Source organism: Kryptolebias marmoratus, linkage group LG19 (assembly GCF_001649575.2).
Source record: "Kryptolebias marmoratus isolate JLee-2015 linkage group LG19, ASM164957v2, whole genome shotgun sequence".
Lineage (NCBI taxonomy): Eukaryota > Metazoa > Chordata > Actinopteri > Cyprinodontiformes > Rivulidae > Kryptolebias > Kryptolebias marmoratus.
Window position 1 is genome coordinate 1,329,172 of NC_051448.1, and position 24,183 is coordinate 1,353,354.

The 24,183-nt window shown below is 42.7% G+C and overlaps 4 protein-coding genes across 10 annotated transcripts in view; 3 read left to right on the forward strand and 1 right to left on the reverse strand.

Annotated features, from left to right (window-relative positions):
* The window catches only part of cep43 (centrosomal protein 43), a 14,379-nt gene extending 12,078 nt beyond the window's left edge, over nt 1–2,301 (forward strand). For 4 of the 6 annotated variants that reach the window (XM_017441840.3, XM_017441842.3, XM_037981450.1 and 1 more), the window contains 6 exons: nt 85–150; nt 784–908; nt 1,063–1,113; nt 1,201–1,237; nt 1,989–2,076; nt 2,145–2,300. In XM_017441840.3, coding sequence (XP_017297329.1) covers nt 85–150; nt 784–908; nt 1,063–1,113; nt 1,201–1,237; nt 1,989–2,076; nt 2,145–2,225 — 448 coding nt within the window. In that variant the 3' untranslated portion in view covers nt 2,226–2,300. Of the gene's footprint in view, nt 1–84; nt 151–783; nt 909–1,062; nt 1,114–1,200; nt 1,238–1,988; nt 2,077–2,144 lie in introns of all 6 variants that reach the window. The other 2 variants (XM_017441844.3, XM_017441845.3) reach the window with 1 other exon arrangement.
* A 135-nt stretch (nt 2,302–2,436) lies between these two features.
* On the forward strand, nt 2,437–9,366 carry ccr6a (chemokine (C-C motif) receptor 6a). Of its 2 annotated transcripts, none has more exons than XM_037981453.1 (2): nt 2,437–3,084; nt 6,783–9,366. In XM_037981453.1, exon 2 carries the CDS (start codon nt 6,792–6,794, stop codon nt 7,920–7,922), a length of 1,131 nt encoding a protein of 376 aa, XP_037837381.1. In that variant the 5' UTR covers nt 2,437–3,084; nt 6,783–6,791; the 3' UTR covers nt 7,923–9,366. The 2 variants fall into 2 exon arrangements, with proteins under 2 accessions (XP_037837381.1, XP_017297338.1); XM_017441849.3 differs by having other exon boundaries at nt 2,437–3,055.
* Nucleotides 9,367–9,861: 495 nt separating this feature from the next.
* On the reverse strand, nt 9,862–12,244 carry LOC108251505 (kelch repeat and BTB domain-containing protein 11-like). Its single transcript, XM_017441847.3, has one exon. It carries the CDS (start codon nt 11,884–11,886, stop codon nt 10,672–10,674), a length of 1,215 nt encoding a protein of 404 aa, XP_017297336.1. The 5' UTR covers nt 11,887–12,244; the 3' UTR covers nt 9,862–10,671.
* Nucleotides 12,245–15,271: 3,027 nt separating this feature from the next.
* Nucleotides 15,272–23,820, forward strand: LOC108251504. The gene is made up of 8 exons (XM_017441846.3): nt 15,272–15,546; nt 17,192–17,506; nt 18,007–18,285; nt 21,723–22,037; nt 22,124–22,402; nt 22,565–22,654; nt 22,736–22,764; nt 23,055–23,820. The coding sequence occupies exons 1-8, from the start codon at nt 15,504–15,506 to the stop codon at nt 23,130–23,132; spliced, it is 1,428 nt and encodes a 475-aa protein (XP_017297335.1). The 5' UTR covers nt 15,272–15,503; the 3' UTR covers nt 23,133–23,820.
* Nucleotides 23,821–24,183: the final 363 nt, after the last annotated feature.

Here is a 24,183-nt window from a genome sequence, read left to right on the forward strand (position 1 = left end):
CCTCCTCCTCCTCCTCCTCCTCCTCCTCCTCCTGCTCCTCCTCCTCCTCCTCTTCCTCCTCCTCCTCCTGCTCCTCCTCCTCAGTCTGTCTGTCCTGGCCGGAGACTCGGAGCGGGACGAGCCTGGTTCTGATCCCAGCTCAGAGCTCAGGTGAGCTGCAGGTGGACCCGTCTCTGTCCTGGTGGGTGAGCTCGGTTTCTTCATCAGAACCTCGGTGGTTCGGGTCAGGTCCACCAGACTTCATGTAAATTTAGGCCCGTTTACCGCAGGTCGTCTTCATCTGTTAAACTTCATCAGCTGATGGTTTTATTTTGATTAATTAAAGTTTCTGTAAGAACCTCACAGTAGAAAATGTTGGGATGGGACACAAACAAACAAACAAACAGTATTTATTTAATTTATGCAAAAAATTAAAAGTTTTGTCTTATTTGATAAGTATACGTCCAGAAGGCAGAGATAAGTTCCCTTCAGAACAAAGATCTTCTCCAGTTTGACACTAAATGTTTGCAGAACCATCGAAATTAAAAACTAAGAAAAATAAAATCTTCTGGTTCTGAGTTTTGGGTTTTTTCACCTGTTCTGACATTTAATCAGAAAATAAAACATCCTTCAGGTTTTAGACTTGAAGTTTCTGCCTTCAGTCGTTCCTCCCAGAACCGTCTGCCTGGTTCTGAAGGTTCTGAAGGTGGATCCTTCAGGTTCTGGTTCTGGTTAAAACAGCTTTAAAAAGCAGCTGCAGCTCAGCTGAACTCACCTGTAGTTTGAACCTGTTCTGGTCCACAGGAAGCCGGAGACGTCCGGGACCAGAGGGAGTCCAGTCGGGTTCCTGCCTGAGGAACCGAGACCAGGAGGAGGAGGAGGAGGAGGAGGAGGAGGAAGCACATCCGAGCCCAGCCTCAGCAGAAACGGTCCGTTGGGTTCCTGACTGGTAGAAACATTAAAAACATTTTAATGTCTTTATTTGAAGCGGTTCAGAGAACGCGGTTCTGTTCTGAGCTGCAGAACCGCTTTGAAGTTTAAAGGAAACAGCTGTTTACTTCTGGTTCTGGTTCTGTTCTGCAGGAGCCAAAGGCCTGAAGGGTGTGAGCGACAGAGCTGGATCTCTGCATTTAGGTCAGAAACGTCTCTCAGCTCCTCAGCTTCTGTCTGAGGGTCAGAACCTGAACCAGAACCTGAACCTGAACCTGTTTGTCTCCACAGACGATGAAGACGTCGAATACGACGACGACTTCAACAGGTGAGACTTTACCTGATCCAGCTGCTCTCATCAGACGGGATAAAACAGGAAGACAAACAGTTTTCAGTTGAATCTTCTCAGGGTTTGAATTTTCCTCTGAGAGCGAGTCGGACTGCCCTGAGGTCAAAGGTCACAGCTTAGGTGAGATGCAGCTAAAGAAACTCAGGAGAAACCAGGCGGGACGGGTCAGGAGGTCAAAAACGTTTTTATTAAAAATGTTAAAATTTTCATGTTCTTCTCTGCTTCAGCTGAAATCAGCTAAAATCAGCTGAAAGCTGCTAAAATCATCTGAAATCATCTGAAATCATCTGAAAGCTGCAGGTGTAGGATGAAAGGCTGATTGAAGGGATGCATGTCACCCGCCGCCTTTCATCCTCTCACGCTGAGTTAAAGATGGAGGACCTGATGTAACGCCCTGAGATCAGAGGGTGTTGGGAATGACTCTCAGCTACTACCACACTAAGTTTTAGCTCCAAACCTGCCCATCCTTGTGTTGGTTAAGTTCGATTAGCTGTGGCAGCCATCTTGAATCAGCTGCAGACGAACATTTGGTGATCACTGTCAGCTACTACCACTTCAGATTTTAGCTCAGGATCTGTAAGATCAGCTGAGGTTTAGCTGTTTTTGTGTTGCTAATTTCACCTAGCTGTGGCGGCCATCTTGACTGAGGAGGGCGATTTAGTAAATCAGGTTTATTTTTTCCATAAACACAGAAAGAGTTCAGTTTGACCCTTTCATCTGTTTGTTTCAGTCATCGGTCGGACCTCTCTAACGGCGAGCTGAGCATCGGCGAGGAGATCGAGGAAGTTTCCATCGAGGGTCCTGAAAACAGCGAGAAGGTGACGAGCCGTCAGATCAGCTGACCTCAGCTCAGTTCGAACGGTCTAAACTGTTTGTTTGTTGGCAGCTGGATGAAACCACGGAGGACCTGAGCGTCTCTCAGCTCAGTCAGAGTCACGGAGCCGACTACATGGAGGACGTGTCCTGAACTCCCATCATGCACCTCTTCAGATCTGAATATTTAAGATGTATTGAACCAATAAACTGGTTTGTTTTCTGCTGACGAGGATTTGTTGTTGTTTACGTGAAGGTGGAGTTTGTCTGAAGAAGAGGAATTGATTCTTCCGTCTAAAGGAGGAAGTCAGAATACGGAAGCCCATTTAGACCAAACTAAATAAATAAAAAGTGTTAAATGTGGCCATGAAATAAATAAACAACCTCTCTGACCTCTGACCCTCTGGGCCGTGACCCGCCTGCTGCAGCCGTCACCGCTCCTCAGGTGACCTCGGAGGGAGCTCTGACCTCTGACCCTCTGAAAATCTAAACATTCTGTTTAAAGAATTCTTGTTTAAGATAAACTAATTATCAATATTTTCATCCTAAATTATTAAAGTATTACTTGTTGCTGTTTTATTTTGATAAATGCTTTCAAAGAAACGACTTAATGATTGTTTCTGAAAAGTATTCCCTTGTTGTGTCGTCTTAATTGTTTATTCTCGAGTCTTTATTCTGGATTTAGTTTTATTTTTGTAATGAAACCTTAAAGGCAGACTTTAGTTTCCTCCTAACTCGTGTAAATATTGAGTTTCGTCCTTCAGTTGCTGAGATCTCGAGGAAGTGTCTCATTTATCAAATGAAAAAGCGCTTTGAGGGGAAGCGTCTGCTGATAGAGGCTGTGAAAGAGGAAGCCCTGAGCTGAAGGTCTCTGAGACACACACACACACACACACACACACACACACACATTTTAAAGGTGTGTGATCGATGTCGAGCCTCCATTATCAGAGAATCAGCAGCTGACCCAAAAACCTGCAGACTGTGAGTTCAAATCTTCTGTTTTTGAGTCTGTATGTATTTATTCTTTTGGTTTATTCTGCTTTTCTGCTCATTGGTTTCCAAAAAGGACATTTCTCACCTTTTAGTTGCTTGTATCTGCAGGTTTTTTGTCAAAAATCATTTAAATGTTGAGGTTTTGTGCTTAAACAGGGTTTGAAAGTTAATCTTTGCACCTGTGAGAGAGAAACTTCAGATTTTCTGCAGAATTTGGTAAATTTTTTGTTGTTTGACTCTTGATTTGACAGATTTTTTTGAGCTGCTGATCTGTTAACACAATGATGTAACGTCTGATCGGATACAGTTTGACACTTTTTGTCTTTTTATCTTTGAATCTCAGTGATGTAATCCTCCAAACATGTCTGCTGCTTTGTGGCATAAAAGCCGCAGATTATTATCTGAGCAGAAACGTTTGTGAAGGATCGAATCGTCTTCCTGCCGCTGCACAAACATAAAACAAGGAGAGGAAGTGTTCAGTATTTTAGGATTTTTAGGGCTGAATAAAGAGCAGTCGGTTGTTTAAGAGAAGGTTTATGTTTTCACTCAGATTTTATGGAAATTAATCCACTAAGATCAGGAATTAAAACCTGCGTTTCTGAACATCAGACTTTAAATCTGAAGTTCCTCTTTCCAACTTCTAAAAACCTGCGCTGTAAAGCTCTGAATGCGTTTTTAACGCTGCGTGTCTGGGAATAAAAACAGGTTTTTTGTTGTTTTTATGCGTTTATAGTTTGAACATTTCAAGCAGTCAAAGTTCAAATTTAGACCAAAAACCTAAAAGAAAACAATCTCACGTAATTTTATAATAAATACCCAATAAATCCCTCAGTAATGTGTAAACTGTGACTAAAACACTTTAAATTTATGCATTTAAAGACAAAATGTGTAATATTTGTGTTCTATCAGCACAACTGTCACAATAACGTCTTTTAACCGTATTTATCCTTCATGAGTCCAACATTTTTTGAGAATTTTGCAAATTATTTTGGATTTAATTCAGGAAAACACAAATTCAGCGTTGGAAGCCTCAGTGGTCAGACAGTACTTGGTTTTCAATGCAGTTTTGCTGTCTGTGGTCTGATCTGAGGAGTAAATGAACAGAAGTGAATATCCGTTTTCTCTGCCTGCCTCAGCTTCCAGTTCAACACAAACAGAGAGATATGAGATGATTCCTGCAGGAATGCATGGATTCACAGATCCTCCGAGTGATGGGGATGACTCTCAGCTACTACCATTCACCTTTTAGCTCAGCATCTGGAAAACCGGCTGCGTTTCAGCCGTTTCTGTGTTGGCTGGTGGCGGCCATCTTGGATGGAGTTGTAGTCTTTCATCCAGGGATAAATTTCTGAGACTTTCATTTCAAATCTGTCCACAAATTCATCAAATATTTTGCTAACAGACGGATAAACACACGAACAGACAAGCATTGCATGATCAACCGCCTCGATTCAAGATGGCCGCCACAGCCAACTGAGATTAAAACCCAAAGAAATGGCTGAAGCTCGGTCAGTTTGGTGTGGTAGTAGCTGAGGATGATCGCCAACAAATAATCTGAGCTGCAGCACAACTCTCTCTGTTAGCAAAATATTTCCCGACCGTTTGGACAGAGTTAATGAAACCTGCAGTGAGGAATCCTTGGAGAAACATCTCAACTCAAGATGGCCGCCCCAGCTAATCGACATGAGCCAGCTGAAAATGGCGCCTGGTTTGGAGGAACCCGGAGGAGAAGCAGCTGGGGTCATTTCTTTAATCTTTAATCTTTGTTGAACAGATTGATTTTATCAGTTTCTTGCTGAAGGAAACTTCAGCTTCTCTTCATGTCTAAAGCAGAAATTAAGAGTCTGAAGTTCCTCAAACATTTAAAGTTCCTGCTCTGTACTTCTGCTCGATGCACGGACGCCGTTTGTCCCTTCTGACTTCCCGTATTTTAAATGTCATTTTCTGACTTTGTTTCCTCGCACCCAGAGACAAATCTGTTTACATCGGTGGTTGGTAATGATCTGTGGTTCAGGCCGTCTTCGACTGGATCCAGGTCTCTAAAAGTCTGCAAATCTAAACTGTTGCTTTCATGGAAAAGAAATCTTCATTTCTGTCTCCACTGATGCCGTGAAGTCATAAATATCTGTTTGGAAAATGATCCCCAGGAATAAAACCGGAGACAAGCCTCTAAGAAAACATTTCTGTCCTCAGTGTTGATGAAACAAAACCAGAAGTAAAGCAGTGATGAACTCTCGTTTCTGAGCTACAGTGAACGCAGCATGAATAATAATCTGAATTAAATGTTAAATGTGAAGAAAATATGGGTTTATAAGATTTGTGAATCATTGAATTCAGTTTTTTTTTGCAGCTGGGGTCCATGATGATGTAATAAAGAAAGGAAAGATTGTAAAATGTGTTTTTCTTTGTTTAATTTCTCCGTTGGGTTGATGTAAAATGATGAGTTGAGGTTTCAGTTGTGTAACTGTGGGTCTGATTTATGCAGCGGGGGGAAACTAAACCACACATGAACTGGGTCGCATCGTGTCCTAAAGTCAGGTGTCCTATTTTCTGCAAACATCCTCTGAAGTTTTAGATTCTTTACAACAAACTTTCATCACAACTTCAGCGCCTCGGTAGACCACAACTGGGACAATTTCATGTGAAACCTCCACCTTTTTACAAGCAGAGCCAGACTGTTAAACAACAACATGTCTGAGAACGTCAAAGTTTTTATGGAGACTCAATAAAACTGAGACAAGTTAAAGTGAGAAACATCTTCTGTCAGAAAGGAACTGGATGTTGAAAAGCGTGTCGGTGACTAATACCTGGGAGGTTATTCTCATTCTGTTTGCAGATTATTTTATAATCTTGTGAAGTATTCCAGCTCAACCTGACATTTCACAAACACCAGACTTCTGCTTCTATTAACTCCTAATGTCACCCTTTTGAAAACAGGAAGAAGTTTTCACAGGAAGTAGAAGAATTAGCACCGAAAGTTTTGCACTTATTTTATCTGAAGACCCATAAAACCAGGCCCTTTTCTAACCTGCTTCTACACATTTATTCTGAATATAATTCAACTGTATTAATCAAGCCGGTTTGTTTAGGATTAAATAAAAAAGGAAGGAAAATGGTAACGAGATATCAGCCAAGCTAATTTGACTTATATTGAGTTTGAGCTCCAACCAGGAGGGTCATATCGTTGGTAAATGGTAAATATTAGATGTTTTTCATGAATGAGAGTTAAACTGTGTTAAATACAAGAAGGAGCCTTGAGGCTCTCCTGCAGAACAAAAACATGCTGAATATGAACTTGGATGTTAAACACTTGTGGAACCATGTTAGATCCAGATAAGCTGAAGAAAAGCACAAGTTTTCTTAAGTTGTTTTTAAACATTACTGCATTTTTCAAAGTTTAATCATCAGCAACATTTGCTTGGAAAATTCCCGTGCAGTGAGGGTTGAATCATGAGATTTATGTTATTAAGTTTGAAGCAGCTGTCCCTTCCCAGCTCTGCACACAGAGAATTTAATACAACAAACATCCAGACTTTATTGTTTGAGGTATTAAAGAATGAGTCCATCTTCTTTATATACTCCCTCTAATCTGTTCCAACACCTTCCTTTAGAAAATAACTTTGATCAGCTTTATTTTAAGTGTTATATGGATAAAATTGATATTTATACCTGAATTCTGCACATTTTGATGGTTTCTGTCTCCTCTTTGTTACAGTGAAAGAAGATGGATGTTACTGTGGGGAACCTGACTCTTAATGAATCAGAGTATGACTATGACTATGAAGAACCTTGTAATTTCAGTACCAACAACAGTGCGCATTGGGTGATTGGCCCTTACGTTCAATCCATCATCTGCATCCTGGGCTTCATGGGAAACATCTTAGTCATCATCACCTACGCACTCTACAAGAGGTCCAAATCCATGACTGACGTCTACCTGCTCAACGTCGCCATCGCTGACCTGCTGTTCGTCCTCGCTCTGCCTTTCATCGTTTACAACGAGCTGTATTCGTGGCCGATGGGGCAGGTGGCCTGTAAGCTGCTGCGTGGTTCCTACAGCGTGAACATGTACAGTGGCATGTTGATGCTCGCCTGCATCAGCGCCGACCGCTACATCGCCATCGTTCAAGCTCGCCGCAGCTTCAGGTTACGGTCCCTGTCGTACAGCTACCTCATCTGCGCCCTCGTCTGGATTTTCGCCTTAGTGCTGTCCATCCCTACCTTCGTCTTCTACGACTGGTACGAACCGTCACACAATACAATCATCATGATCAACCCAGATGATCAGACTGAAGAACAAGAACCTCCTGAGTACGTCTGTGAGATGAGATTTAGAAACAATAAAACAGCCGAGGCAGTTAAAGTTGCTGTTCCCAGCCTCCAGCTGGCTGCCGGCTTCTTCCTGCCGCTGATCATCATGATCGTCTGCTACACCGCCGTCATCGTCACCCTGATGAAGGCCAGAAACTTCCAACGACACAAAGCGGTGAAGGTGGTGCTGGTTGTGGTGCTGGTGTTCATCATCTGCCATCTTCCGTACAACGTCTTGCTGCTGTACGACACCGCCAGCCTGTTCCAAGAGAGCGACTGTAAGGATTCGGATTCTGTGGGGACGGCGCTGTTGGTGTTGCAGACCATCGCCTACCTGCACTGCTGCCTGAACCCGGTGCTGTACGCCTTTGTTGGGGTGAAGTTCAGGAACCACTTCAGGAGGATCTTCCAGGACCTGTGGTGTGTCAGCAAGAAATACATCACGCCGCACCGCTTCTCCAGGGTGACCTCCGACACCTTCATGTCCACGTTCCGCCGCTCGATGGACGCATCCAGTGAGACGGGGATGTCTTTCACCATGTGAGGACGCCACAATCTGTGGGACCGAGCTTCAGGCCTGCAGGGTTCTGAAGTCCAAACCCGACTCGTGTCTGTAGATTATTCTACAATAATCCAGTTTTCAGTGACAACTTGCTGTAAATGTCAAGCTTTTCTACTTATTTAGAAGAAATGGAAAGAAAAAAAACAACACATACTGCACGTTGAAAATTATAGTTCTGCTGATTGTTGCTAAAATTTCCTCCTAATGTGGACCCTACCCGCTTTTTTTCTCTTACACGTTTGGGTACTATATACAGTTGGAAGCCTTATTGAAGAGGTGAGTTTGGGGGAAAGTCCTGAAAGAGTCCAGGGAGGTCTCGTTAGGAGAGAGTGGGGGCTGCCGCACTGAAGGCTGTCCCCAAAGCTATGGAGATCAGTGTGAGGGACAAAAAGAAGAGGCACAGCTGAGGACAGGAGATTCTGAGACCGTGAGGGTGGATGGTAGGAGATCTGATTGGTGCTGAGGGGCCAAGGCACTGAGGGATGGTGAGAAGAAGCATCTTGGGCTGGATTTGACTTGCAGTTTTATGAGTGGGAGTGATGTGTTGGTAAGGAGCCTGTCCAGGTCTTTGTCTTTGTCCAGGTCCCTGTTACAGTAATCCAGTCAGTTAGAGATGTTCTTCAGGTGGAAAAAAGCTGCTGTGGTGACAGATCTGGAGTCCAGAATGACACCCAGGTTGGGATGGCGTGATGGGGTGGCCATGTCTTCAGTGTCGATGAGTAAGACTCCAGTGTTCTGGAGGAAAGTTCTGTTTTGGTACCGCTGAGTTTGGGGAGGTTTAATGGTGTCCAAATCTTGATTTGATTCAAACAGTTGAGTTGAGCCTGTGGGGGGAGCTGAGTGGAGGCTTTGGTTCAGAGAAACAGAGACAAAACGTGACGTGGACAACCTGTGAGACAACTGTTGTAATGCTTCTAGTGGAGAGTTTTCTGCTTTTAACAGTAATCACACAGCATCACAATAAACCCACAAAGGAAAGCTGCTGAGGGATGAGCTGAGATCTTCTGATTCTTTGACGGAAACAACATGAACTCAGATTGAACCCAAACGCCAGGAGAATTCCCTCAAACTGTCCCAGGCACACAACCCCAAACCATCCAAACACTTTGAAGGATTTTCTTCTGACTTTTGTGAAAATGATTTTTGTTGAACTCAAACGGTAAACCTCCGGTCTGCAGCTCTGAACACGAAGCTGCGTTTGTCTCTTCCATCCTCCGGGGCTCCTCTTCAGGAGGAAAATCTGGAAATGTTTCCAGATTTGAGGTTTTTGTTCCACCTGTTAAGGACTGAAGGAATCTGATGTTCAGTCATCTTTGAGCTTTCCTGTAAAATACTCTCAGCAATGGTTTCCATTTTTCCAAAATGTAAAATCCCAGATTTGTTCTTTTATTGTGTTTTAAAGAATAAATAAGTATTTGTTGTGAAATCTTTAACAATGTGTATTTTTTCTGAACACCAGAAGGCAGTGGTGATGAAGATGGTTAATGTGCTGCAGAGGTCTCACTCTGTCACTTTTCCCTCTCTTGTAAAAATTAGGATGTTCTGATTTTTAAGGAAATCACTAAAGAAAAAAAAATCCCATAAATCATATATTTAAGTCAAATATTTTCAAGCTTCAGGGAACATAAATCTTCCTCTTTCATAAATCCTGAAGCATAATGTTCACTGACTTTAACCTGAGAGCAAATTTATGAACAAATAATAAAAACTGAACAGATGATGCATGTGAGATTAGAAGGATATTTTAGAGTTACTTAGATAAATTTCCACACAAGACTTTAAAACTTTTTTACGCCTTCAGATGTTTTTAATGGAGTAAAGAAGCAGATTTTATGAGTCAGACGGCATCGTTTATCTGAAACTTTCAGGTTTACCTCCAGTTTCTTTAAAACCTGCCTCCCAAAAAGTCCAGTCTTCTCTGATTGGTCGAAGTTAGTTACCTCGAGAAAAAAATGCTGGAAATATTTTACTTAATGACGTCATTAAGAGCAGGAGGAAAAGCCTGAGGCACGAGGCTAATTTTCTCTTTAAACAAGGGCCTCACTAAAACAAAATGAAATAAAAATACATAAGTACCTGTAAGTACTCAGTAAGTACATGTAAATACTCAGTAAGTACTCAGTAACCAGTACCAACTTTCACACCAGAAACCATCCAAATCTTTCCGTGTTGCTGCTGAACTGTCCTCAGATCCTGGAGCAGTTTGTCAGCCTGTCGGTAGTTGGAACACAGCTGCAGAGCTGTTATCAGTTCAGGTATTTGTGCTGAAGTTGTTCATCCTGGTTCTTCAACCAAGCAGCTGCTGAGAGATGACTTTCTGTCTGCTGTTGTTGTTGCCATCAGGTGATTGGTGGACATTAGTTTTCTCTCTAAGTGTGACTTAATTCTTTCTTTTATGTCATTTTAACTAAAAAATTAAATATTTTTTATAATCCACCCAAATAAAAAAGGTTGAAACTGTTTAAGTTAATTTTATTGGTTAAATTTCAACTGTTTGGGTTTACAGTGTAAATAAAATGGCTGCAGTATTTATTCACAATCAGCTCGTTTATCAAACAAAAGGCGGGCGATAATGTCTCTGCTCATGCCAGCGTTTCTGTCTGTTAGTAAAATATCTCATGAGCCGCTGGTTGGATTTTAATGAAACTTTCAGGAAATGTTTGCAGATGGAGTCAACCCAGTTTAAGATGGCCGCCACAGCTGAGAGTCATCCTCAACACATCCCATAATATTATATTTTCATGCGCTCAGGCTGAGGGGCGGCGGGCGACACGCATTCCTCCATCCAGTTCGTCCCACAGCATGATGCCGCCGCCGCCGTGCAGCTTCGGTCCAGCGCGAGGACAAACGGTACCAGGGTTCCTCTGGCGTCGGCGGGGGCGGGCAGAACCTCCGGCAGGAAGCCCTCGCGCTCCTCCAGCACCTCGAACTGCAGCACGTGGTTCCGGTTGACGCAGTAGATCCGGTCTCCCAGCACGGCGCAGCGGAACGGCTGCGGGTTCTGCAGCGGGAACGACGCTCCGCCGAACCACGCCTTCACCACCGTGCTGTAGCGGTGCACGCTCACCGCCGCGCGTTCCCGGTCCACGTCGAAGCGGAACACGAGGTTCCGGTGCGCCACCATGTCCGTGGAACGGCGGCGGCTCTCGTTGAACGGACTCTCGTCCCACTCGTCCCGGCGGGAGTCGAACCGCAGCAGGCGGTAGAAGAGCGAGCCGCCGGACACGAACAGCTGCCCCCCGCACGACGTGGCCTCGTGCGCCACCGCGAACGAGCCTTTGGGCAGCGGGGCCACGTGAGTCCACCTGTCCGCGCGCGGGTCGTAGCGCTCCACGGTGAACAGACACTCCCCCCCCACCGCGTACAGGAACCCGTCCGCGGCCACGAGCCGCAGCTGGCACCGCGGTTCGGTGAGCGGCCGGACCCGGGTCCAGACGCCGGTCCTGGGGTTGAAGCAGAACACCCGGTCCGACGCTTTGGACCGGCTCTGCCCGCCCGCCACGAACAGGTAGTTGTAGAGGGTGCACATCCCCGAACCTGTAGCCGGAACCTCCTCCGGCAGGACGGTCAGAACCTCCCAGCGCTGGGTGTCCGGGTCCAGGCAGAACACCCGCCGGGTGGAGTCCTCCGGTTCGGCCCGCTGCGGGCTGTCCCGGTTCGCCCCGCGGTCCGACACGTCGCAGGTCTCGGCCGCAGCCAGAACCTTCCTCCCCTCCATCCTTTGGGCCAGGATCTGCTCCCTGTCTTGCGCCGGCAGCCGGCCGAACAGGGCCGGGGTCTGCAGAACCTGCAGGTAGTGGTCGCTCATGTAGCGGAGGACCCGGTTCCGGTCTCCCTCCGAACCGTCCCGCTTCGCTTTAGTCAGCAGCTCGTAGCAGTTCTCAGGTGTGATCTGCAGCGGCGGGTCCGCAGAACCGGACCGGGAGCCCGGATCCCCGGAGGACATGTCCGCCAGCTTCGCCTCAGATCCGCTCGTGTCGGCTCGGTTCGGTCCGGGTCCTGTCAGAACCTCTGAAGACCTCCGGTTCCCGCCCTGTCCTCTCCTTTATCTCATCTGTTGCTGCAGGTTCGGATCCGGTTTGACTCCGGTTCCTCCATCCTCAGCCGGTCCGCTGGGTGCGGTTCTCCTCAGCGGACTCGGTGCCGACGCCCTCTGACTCTGCAGGAGAACAATGGCTCCGAGCCGAGCCGAACCGAGCCGAGGCAGAACCGCTGAGGAGGTTCTGAACAGACAGACTGAGCTCAGAGTTCAGTTAAAGAGGAAAACACTGTCGCCCGCCGCCGCCTGTTAGCGAAATATCTCAGAACCCAGAGGACGGATTTTAATGAAACTTTCAGGAAACAATTATTGGATAAAAATCTACAACTGAGTCAAACCGATTCAAGATGGCCGCCACAGGAAACCGACTGGAGCTGAGCTGTGTGGTAGTAGCCGAGAGTCATCCTCAACACATCTGACTCTCAGTCAGACAAGAAGGGCTTTCAGCGGGTGATATGCATTCCTGTAAGGTAGAATTTGCTGAATAAATCAAGAGAAATAAAAATGTTATTTTTCTCTCCTGTTTATTTTCAAAAACTTTAAACTTAAATCTTTGAGAATTTTTCCTGTTTTTTTTGTTGTTTTTTTGTAAATAAAAGATCGTCCTGATGTTCACTGAGTTAACGTTTATCGATCACTTTCTTCGTTTTAGAGATTCTGGTTCTGAACCTTTACACCAAACAGGACCAATGTATGGCCCGGGGGCCAGAAGTGGCCTTTGGAAGATCTCCGCCCGGCCCCTCATCAAAACAAAACAGATTTAAACAATTTCCTGTGATACTGTAGGGTGGATGCTGAGTCGCTAAAAGTTAAAAACCAGAAGCTAAAAAGAGCAAAATGGACGCTAAAGCTAGCAGTATTAGCAATAGGAGAACTAAAATTAGCAGAATTGTTATTAGCATTGTTCAAATTAGCATTAGCTGTCCTAGCATTAGTAGAAGCTACATTAACATCAGTAGAATTAGCAGTGTTAGCATCAGCAGTGTTAGCATTAGCTAATGTTGACTTGATGCAACATTAGCGTGACAGAGGCCTGAAACTCTGAGCAGCTTTGGTTTGAAGTATTCAGACATGAAACAAAGATCAGAATGATAAAATAAACATCCTCGTCCACCACAACACTGTCTGTATCCATTATTTTATAAGATTTTTGGTAAAAACATCTCATTAGCAGACTGAATTTGTGTTTCCTGGCCCCTAGAAGGGCCATGACCCCTGCTTTGGGAACCTCTGAGTTACAGGATGGAAGGTTTCATGTATTCTTAAACAAACTGCTCCACCTGCTGGACAAAACTCAGAATGACACTCTGCTGCTTCGTAAACCCCTCTGAAACATGACTTTCAGTTCAGTCAGTTAATCTTAAAGAAACTGCTCTGATCTCCATGTTTGTCTGTCGCTGCAGCTTTCTTACAGGTTACTGAATAATTTATCTTCTTAGAAGAAGTATCACCTCAGAAATATTATAAAGCAGTTTGTTCTGAAATGCTCCAAGTGTCTGATAGAAACAGGTAAACTGACCAATCTGCTCCAACGTCTAACTCACCGACTAGTGGAACAAATCAGAGCTGGGCCGGGGGCGGGGTAAATGGCCAGGGGCGGGGCAAATGACCTGGCCCTTTATACCCAAATAAAAACACTCACGATAACATCATTTTACAACACACACATGCTTCCAACAGTGATGTTTACAAGCTTCAGAACCATGGAGAGCGACTGTGTCATTCTGAAGTCCATCAAACGGACATGAAGTTTAACAAACCGAGCAGTTCAGCACCACAGACAGCGATCGGCTCATTGACCCACACTTTATCTGTTTCAGCTCAGAGCCTTTATCAGCAGCGTTAAAGGTTATTAAAACTGGCACAGCGGCCCACATGTTCACAAACACAGTTTCAATAAGAAGTACTTTAGGGCCACTCACCACTATTTGAAGGGCATACGACGAGCCTTGCTCCGTGATTCACCGCTGTACCACCGTGCTGGCAGTTTTGGCAGGCTTGAATCGCTGCCAACAAAAAAGTCGGGTTCAACTCCGGGATGACGAACAAAATATGTGTCCAGTTTTTGTAATTTGGCTTTTCCTTGCTCTCTTTTTTCCTTTTTTTTTGCTTTGCCGCTCCACTTTTATGCTCATATGAAGTGCCACTCATGTTAACTTAGTCTGTAAAAATACTCCACCTAGTTTGCAATCTGTTGCCAAAGGACTGATGATGATGTTGGTGGACAGTTGGTGACGAGTTTTACCCAAACTACACTTGGAGACAATATTGGCGATCCACCTGTAAATTTGCGTGTCATAAAGTTAAATTTAACAGTAAAAATAAAGCCAGTCATGCAGCACAACATTTTATTCAATATTTTACAGCAACCATGACTCAATCCTGACTGGGGCAACCTACACAACCCCTGTATAAATGTAAATGATGGGTGATGTTAAACAGCCTCTATCTGTGCCCACACTCTGGGCTCTGGATACAATCAGGGGAGGGCTCGCCTTCTCCAGTTACTTAGGCTTGGCAGAGGCTGGGCTCCTTTAAGTGCTAGCCAATCAGAACCTTTGGGTTTGGTGGACCAGGAGGTTCACTTCATGGATGTTAGCTGAGAAATCTGCAGCAGCTGTGAGATGCTGTCATATCCATTTGGACCAGAACCTCTGAGGAACGTGTCCAACATCTTATTGAATCTAAGCCACAGAGAATTAAGGCAGAGGGGGTCTAGAGTGGTAGTAGCTGAGAGTCATTTAAAACACACAGTCTGAGCAGATCTCACGATATTACGTCACGTCACAGCTAACTTTATTTTCAAGTTTCCACCGAAACAGCAGGAAATTATTCCTCAACATAAGACTCGTTTAAAACTCTGACATGAAAGAAACGCTGAGCTTTCAGTTTTTTACTGAAATAATGATTCTTTAATAAGATTGTACTTTAAAAAGTTCTTAGAAACTTTAGTTTGGACTGAAGATCGTTGAATCGAGCTTCAGGTTGGACAGTTTGTCAGTTTTTCTGATAACTTTTAAAGTTAAATGAATTAACATATATTATTGTTACGACCCGTCAGATTTTATAATTAAACAGTTTTTGTTGAATAAAACACATTAAAATGTGACACATTTGGTGTAACGGTAATTAAACTGAACTAAAACCACCATGAGCTGTGAGTGTGATCAGTGAAAACATGAACAATTACAACACAACACACTTCCTCTTTTATTAGACCACAAAGAGGAAAACAAAGAAAAAAATAAAATAAAGAAGATTTGTGTTAAACTAAATAATTCACTTAAACCAAGATCAGGTCTGCAGCTGACTGGTTTCATGTTCAGTTAGAAACAACCGGTTTCTTTCTTATAAATGTGATTTTCAGTTTGTTTCGTGGAAAAACAGAAACTAGATGTAAAACCAGTAACAGGAAGGAATGAAGGCGTTTTTGTGTCGATTGCATCCTCCAAAAAGAAGAAACTCTTCAGAATCGCAGCAGAGGAAAGTCCCGTGGTTCATCCGCTGGTAGAGGACATGAAATCATGGTTCTGGAGTTAACGCTGATTTTTCTGCTTCAGCTCGAAGGTAAACATCTGTTTTTGTATCAAATAATGAAGGTTATATGAAAACATTCGACAAGAGGCTGTTAAGTCTGAACAGATTCTCAAATTACTTTCAGGAGCAAATGACAGCATTTGTTTCATGTCATAGGTCACAACAGTAATTTTCATTTCAATGTCAGAAAGTTAGAAATCTTTGTTGTACCATTTTATTAAAATCCTGATTTTATTTGAACATAAAGTCATCTGACAAAACCTCCAGTCTTGTACTTTAAAAACTGTCAGCCTGAGATTTTCTGCTGCATTTCTCATCAGAGATGATCAGAAAGAAAAGTTTGAAACTCAGAGTTCATTTCTGACCCTCTTCTGTTACGTTTAGAAAGAAACCGATACGCTGACAATAAATCATTTACCGGTAATTGCGTCAGTAGCACTGGTAAATTGGAATTTCCGAGTTCCTAGTTGTAAATTTTAATGGGAACGCCCCTTTTCGTGTGGGACATCCCACTCAGAAAGTGGGAGCGACTACCCCCAGTTAGAGTTTCAAGATGGCTGCACCTTTAGTAGGTAACTTTGTTACTTTTACTGGTAATATTTGTTCTTTAAGTTTTTTTTTCACATTTAATCACTTGTACAGCTAGTACTTTTTAATGTGGATAAAGCAAGACATGTTCCATGAGTGGAGTGGGAGCATGGCGCCTGGTAGCGTGGTGCTGGGAGCGTGGCCCTTGGTTGGTGGCGAGCAGTGGTCGGCTCCCAGCAGGGACTCTGACCACCGTTCTGGGATCGGGTGAAACCACAGCCTGGAACCTTGGACAGCCACTGAGCCCAGTGAAGCTGGAAAAGCTGGAGAGAAATCCAGCTGTTTGTCTCAAAGCTCTCCCTGAGAAGATCTAGGCTGCCGTTTTGAGGACAAACAGCTCCTCAAAACATCAATCTCCTCCACATGGTTTCATATTTCCATCCTCTCTCAAGAGTTTAGTGGATCTCCCCTCCGCCCTCCTCGGGTGGAAGCAGCACATCCTCCTGGCCCATCTGTTCTCTCCTGTGGCTTGGAGAGATTTGATCAGTCGGTTCTTGGGGAAAGTTCAGGTTCTCGCTCCTCCATCCTGCAATAATCCTGCAATAATCATTGATTTGTCATATTCCTGTTAAAACGGTCAGTTTTGTCTTCAAAACAATCAGACTTCTATAAAAACTTTAACATCTACGTCAGCTGGCGCTCTGCTGGCGCTCTGCTGGCGCTCTGCTGGCGCTCTGCTGGTCCTCCCTCCAGTGAAACTAACGTGTCGCCATGTCTTCATATGCTGTCTTACAGCTTCTGGTTAATGTAGACCTGCTCCCCCAAAGGCTCTCTGTGTCAAAAGGTGCATTTTAAAGCTACCTGTCTAGTCTGAAAGTAGTAAAAAAGTGAACTATTGTTAATCTATGGTGTTACTGTCAAGATTTGTCTGGCACTGAAACATGACGTTACAAAAAGAAGCTCCAGGTCATTTTGACTGTAGCTTCTAATCCTAAACTCTGACTCCAGAGAAGTCAAATAATTTGTTCAGAAGCAGAAAGAATCGTACATCCTGATGTGAAGACATGTTTCTTTGTTGTGTTTGTGTTTGTGGATGATGTTTGTTGCGTAAAATGTTTCTCTGAATGTGTTTTTCTCTTTGCTGCAGGCATCCATGGAGCAGAAACTTCTCTCTATCACAGAGTTGGAGATGACGTTGTTCTGCATGGTGGTAGATGTGTCCATCCTTTCTATCGCCCCGGTGTTAGCTGGTTGTACAACAGACATGAAAACATGAAGACACAAACTGAGGTTCAGGATGGAAAAGTTCTTCCGAGTTCCCCTCGAGCTGCCAGGCTGAGTGTGAACAGTTTCTGCTCTCTGATCATCAACAACATCACAGCTGAGGATGCTGGACATTACACCTGTAGACTTTGGGACAAATCCAGATTTCCTTGCTTCTTTGATCTGAATATTTTGAGGAGTGAGTGTTTTGACCTGAATGACACTTCGCAGGGTTTGATCACCTGACGATATGAAGATTACTTTGTCTGAAACCTGAAGGTGTTTGAATAGTCCTTAACCTGGAGGACCCCTTCAGTGACCAACAGAACTAAAACAGATCTTTTAAGGAACAAGAGAGACAAATGTTTTTATTTACTGAGATTTCCTGATCGTTCTTTTTTTGGTTTCCTTTTATAACTAATGTCAACTTAAAGTTGTGTAGAACTACATAATACAGCTCAATACAACCTGCTACTTACCTGGTATATGCCAGGTAAGATCATGTATGTACTTGGTAGAACCAGGTGGGAACCTGGGACAGACTGGGTACATTCTCTGGTTCCAGGTGAATACTTGGTAAATACCAGGTAACTACCAGGTGTGTATAGGCTGTATTATGTACTGCTACCCAGAATTGTGATCTTTTATAATCACAAAATCTTGTCTGTTTAACATCAGTTGTTTCTTGTTTTCCTTCAGTTTCTCCATCAGATGTTGGTCCAACAGAGGATGGAGACGTTACATTACACTGTTCTCTGAGGAGCTACGAGTCTTATTGTCCAGAGAACAGCCTCCTCTGGGTGGATGAGACAGGAACTGAGCTGACTGCTGAAGGTGATGGGTCCAAGGCCAGAGGTCAGACAAACTGTGTTTCCTCTCTGACTGTGAAGCATCAGAGAAGTCAGAACAGAACCTTCAGCTGCCGGTTTGTTGAAGGAAACAGCGTGAAGATCGAAGCAAACTACACATCTGTCTCAGGTTGTATGATGGAGTTTAATCATTAGACACAACCTGTTTTAATCTCTAGTACTGAAGTCAGAAGGTTTAATGGTATTTAAGGTGGAATCACATTATTTAAAACAAATTCTTCTCATTTTTTATGATCCATCTTTGGACCACTGCTTGCAGGCTGGGATGGTGTCTGTAAAAAACCTCGCTGTGATAATGAACCCAAATATTTGTGTTAGAGAAAATATTTAGTCTTGAGCTGCACAGGAGTACAGTTGTTTGCTTCCTCCTCTGTGTGGAGTTTACATGTTCTCCCCAGTTTCAGCTCACAGACCAAAAACATGCATGTTGGGTTAACTGACTCTAGCTGTGAGTATGGATGTTTTTTATGTCCCAGTGTGGTCCTGTGGTGGACTGGTGACCTGTCCTGGGAGAACCAATCAGCACCTGAGACAGAACCAGCTTCCTGTGACCCTAAGTGGAAAGAAAATGGATGCATTGGTTTCGTCTTGTTACTTGATCAGAACAGCTGGTCTTCAATATAAACTACAGTTTTATCATGAAAGTCTGTTTGTTTTAGCTCATTCAGACACGTAACCCGTCCTGACTTCCTGTCCGTTTTCAAATTGATGTTAAAATATTATTAACTTTTAAATTCGTAAACGTTCTTGTCCATCATATTTCACTGATCCTCTAACCTCTGCACACCAGGAAGTGTTCTCTGGTTCTCCAGTTTGTCCTTGAGGTCCCAGGATGAAGATGAAGGTCTCAGACAGTTCACGGCTCACATTAAAGACATTTTTATATCTTTGGTTAAAACCTGCTTCTTAAACCTGGCTTTGAATTTAAACCCAGCAAAAGATTTTATTACATCTTATTCTTATTTTCTGTCCTTTAATATAATTTATGATCTTTTTATTCTGGTTTTTATTTGATTTTAGACTTTTTTTGTTGTCTGGTTTGACTTTAAAGCACTTTAGTCAACATCAGAGGTTTTAAGGGTTTTATTTCAATAATATTGATAATATTAATAACACAAGAACACTGGTGTTTTTTATGATCCTGGAGAAACTTTGATTTTTCAGTGAAATTCTCTGTCTGCTGAATAAAATGCAGATAAAATGTTGTCACACATTTAATCAAAAGAAAATGAAACTGAAGTAAAACCACTGTGGCTCAGAGCTGTGAGAAAATAAACCATTACAAGATTTCACCACAACACTCTTCCTCTTTCATAAGATTACTGGAAAGGAAGTAAAAACAGCACGTAAAAATAAGTTTGTGTAATACTCAATAATTAATTCATCTAAAACTGTCTGCAGTCAAAGTTTTTCATGTTTAGTTTGAAACAACTGAAGCTCGTTTTTCATAAATGTGAAATCCAAAAAGTTTAAAAACAAAACAGGCGGACGTGTTTTCTGGAGATGAAGACTTTTCACTTCCTGTCTGGAGTGTGTGTGTGTGTGTGTGTGTGTGTGCTTGCAATTATTAACTAAGAGGGGATTTTACATGGATACATACCACACTAAGGAGACATTTGGAATTGGACAGACCCAAAGTCCTCACAATTTTCAAGTAATTAAACTATTGGAGGTTGCTTAGATAGATGCTAAAAGGGTAAATTCAAAATATTTGAGCATGTCCCCATAGTTCACAAAAAACGGAATTGTGTTTTTCCTTTGTATTGAAACAGTGCCCCTGCTGCTTGCTTTGGGTACTACATGTCGTCATGAATAATTCACACAGAGAGTATTTTTGGAGGATTTTGATTGGCTAAAAGGAAAAGGTTACCATAATTCATCTTTTGATCAAGTCTGTGTATTAAACAAGTATGCCTAAAAAGAAGAATATCATCAATATATAAACAAATCTGTTGAAAAAAGTGAATAAATACTTTGAGACCTACCAATAAATAAATTGTGCAATTTTGTTAGGGGGCCCCTAGACTTGAAAACATTTGATTAAGTGAGCATTTTAGATTTTAGGGGAAATGGTACACCACAGACTGACTTCAAAGATGAGTCAGCTTCCCTATTTTAATCCATTAGGATTTTAGGTCCAACTTTAAATTTGTGTGGTAACTCAGTCTTAATTTGGACATTCTGAAGAAAAGTGTTGAAGTTGAATGGCTCATTACTCAAAATCAGCAATGAAACAAGATATTCTAGTGCATCACTTTTGTTCCAAACTACAGTGTAGTCATTTCATTTAGACCGAAAGAAATTGAGAACGTTTTGAAAGAAGAGCATAATGTTTCTCACAGTAAAATAGAAACCCTGTCAAGCTCTTTAATTTTTATTAACAATCTGTTCTTTGAGAATTACCCCATATATGGTAGTATATTGCATTGTACTGGTGCTCACATTCATATTTTTGGATTTGATCATCTTCCATTTGTTGTATTTTATGTTCAAAGAAATTATATTTTAGTATTTCTTTAGACTAGATTGTCCCTATGTCACTTGTGCTTGCTTCATGCACAAGACTCATTACAGTGGCACTCAGTGGATATGTTTTTGTAAGTTACACAGACAGTGTCTTTATAGTATTCAGTCAGTTCATTATATTTAAGGTTGTTGTGTGTATTTAAAATAATAGGTGAGATCTGTGTTGTATGGCTAACAAAAAAAAAGGTTTTGGATATGGTGAACACTTCCCTAGATCAAGCAGAAAGTGGTGTCCCTATAATTAACCAACCAAACTTGTTTGAAAGAAGTGTCCTAATAGTTCACATTAACCAGTAGGCGTGTGTGTGTGTGTGTGTGTCTGAATTTATAAGCAGATTCATTCCTCTAACATTTTGCACATCTTCAGTGTGCTGCGTTGACTGAAGCAGGTGAGGAGGTACCAAAACGCTAAAAGGTGCAGTTAAAGGTTGAAACTTCACAACAAAATGGCCGACTTAGTATGCAGCAAACCATAACCTTCTGCTGTTTTTAGACTCTAATAACTTTAGCAAACTTTCAGCTTTTTCGGTCATTTATTTATCCAAACATTCAGCTCCTTCAGGACATCATAGCTGTGACTTTTGCTTTTTGTAACTTTTGTACTTTTTAAAATATTTAAATTTTTTTTCTGACTGAAATGAATGAAGAAGTTTTCAAATCCTTCAAAAACTTTGTGCTCTTTGAAATCGACTTCGGCCTACTGGCTTCATTTTGTCATTTGTTCTGATTCTTCTAAGTTTAACTCCATTTCAGCTTCTTCAACAAACTTCAGCAGAAAATGTGATTTTTTTTATTTTTAGTTCCATCAGAAGGAAAACAGATGATGGCTGTAGGAGACTTTTAGAAAACTGAACTTTGGCCTCAGAGAAGAGAAACAAACTCTTAAAGGCTGTATTTAAATTTAAACATGTTTGAAGAATTTTAGGTGAAAAAGAAATAAATAAATTGTTTTCCTGTGACTGTAAATAATTAGTTTATATTTATGATTTGTTCTGCTGCGTGATTTCTCTCCTGCTGCAGGCATCAGTGCACGGACACACATCCATCTGTACCTCAGAGCTGGAGATGATGCTGCTCTGCCCTGTGACGGTCCTGCAGCTTCTCGCTGCTGCTCCACCCTCAGCTGGTTTTACAGCAGACAGAGACAGTCTGACGTTCAAGCTGAGGTTAAAAAAGGAGAAGTCAGTCAGAGATCACCTCGAGCTGCCAGGCTGAGTCTGAGCAGAAACTGCTCTCTGATCATCAACAACATCACAGCTGAGGACGCTGGAAGCTACAGCTGCTGGCTTGAAGGAAACGTCCATGAGGACTTTGTGCATCTGAGTATTTTGACCAGTGAGTATTTTTATTTGAGGACTCTTCGTCACCGAAGACTCAGACCTCCTCACTGACACAATGCTGTGTTTCTTGTTTTCCTTCAGTTTCTCCATCAGATATTGAGCTAAAGGAGGATGGAAACATCACGTTACGGTGTTCTCTGAGGAAGGCTGGTCCGTGTCCAGAGAACAGCCTCCGCTGGGTGGATGAGACAGGAACTGAGCTGCTCGCTGAAGATGTTCGGTTCTCTTTAAGAAAACAGAGTAACTGTGTTTCTGTTCTGACTGTAGAGCGTCACATCAGCCGAAACAGATGGTTCAGCTGCCGGTTTGTTGAAGGAAACGAAGTGAAGATAGAAGCTCATTACCCACCTGTCTCTGCAGGTAGGATGTCCTGTAGTTAGGAAGTGAAAACAAACTGCATTCCTTAGAATAGCCTGGATATCACCCACCTTCTGGTTGCCAATGTTTAAAAAATAAATATCTTTTTCAAAAAATGTCACATATTGAAACAGAAATGGACCTTCTGAACCATGTTGTCCACAGGTTCTCCTCTAAAGTCCATCATGTGGACTCTGCGCGTCTCAGGACTGATCCTAATGATGGGAATCACTGTTGGTCTCATCAGAACCAGAGGTGAGACCGTTCAGATCAGAACAGAACCAGTCAACAAACATCAGAACATTTCAACTCAGATTATTCTCTCTCTGTTTCCAGGATGCAAGAAGCCTCTGAAAGACACCGATGTAAGTTAAAAGCTGAACTTCAGTGCTTTGAAATGTAAACTAGGAGCCAGACTAATGTGTAAAAGTGTGTGTGAGGAGGTTGGAGAGGGTGGAAGGTGGTGTTCCACTCCACTGTGGCACCATGAAAGCTGCTTGGAGACACATCAGGTCCAATATTGTCCAAATGTCCCAGAAGCTGTTGAAGGTGGACGAAGCAGAGACAGAATGAAGTCAACAGGAGGCAGAAAGTGGGACAAACAGAAGACTTGAATCCACCTGAAGCTCCTGTTTTGTTGTGTTGGATCTCTCAGGTTCATTATGTTGCTGCTGACGACACAGCGGAGTCTGAAAATGTTGGAGAGCGTCCTGCTGCTCCCACACTCACCTGAACTTCATCACATCCGCTGCAGCTGGGACCAAAACCAGCTGTTTGCATCATTTCCTGCAGTTTAGGAGCCACTGAAGGAGTTCATCTTTTTTCCTGGATATTAATCTGAAACATCTGGAGCTGTTTGGGATTTTCTGCTTTGTTGACATTAATTCTCAAACATCTGAATCATTATTTCCAACCAAAACTCATGTGTTTGTCTTTTGTTGGTTATTTAGAGAAAATCCTTCTTGTTTGTAGCAGAAATATAAATTTGTCATTTATAATCTAAAAACACCAAAACATTCCTCCAAAAAGGCAAAGAAAGCAAAGTTTGTAGAATCTCCAGATGTTCCTCCTGCAGATTCCTGGTTTTCCCAACAATCAAAGTCATGTTGACTTGAAGCAACATTAGTTTTTATTACACTGAACCTTTTAGTTGGCCTTTTCTTCAAATGTATTTAACTCTTAGCTGGCCTTCGGTACTCTTAGTTAGCCTTTCGGTTCCTTTAGTTTAGTTCTGTTTATCTTTGCTTTTCTGTTCTCTTGTGTCTAACTTAGTTTAGATTATCTTAGCTGATATTTTAGATATTGTTGTGTGTTTTATGACTCTGTATTTTTGTGTAAAATGTTGTAAAGCACTTTGAATGGCCTTGTTGCTGAGAAAGTGCTATCTAAATAAATGTGACTTGGTTCTCTTTCAAGCTTCAGGAAACTTTGTGTTTTCTTCTGTAAATCAGAGCAGCTCAGCGTGTTTGTTACAGGACCAAAGGTTTCAGGAAAGATTGGAAACAAACAACTTCACCTGCTGGACACAAGTCAGAATCACATCCTGCTGGTGGCTCTAAAATCTGCCTCTGAGTTCAGTTAATAACAAAGACTCCTCTGAGAACTCCTGCTGAGTCATCGTTTACCATCCCATACTCCAGAGGTGTTGTTAGGCAGAAAGCCATCCTGTGGCTCAGCACAGGGGAACAAGTCACTTCATACAACAGCCCCATTCCCAGAGCTACTTTGGAAGTACCCTGAATGCACCCTGTAGGTACTCCAGAAATACCCTGGAGTTACCATGT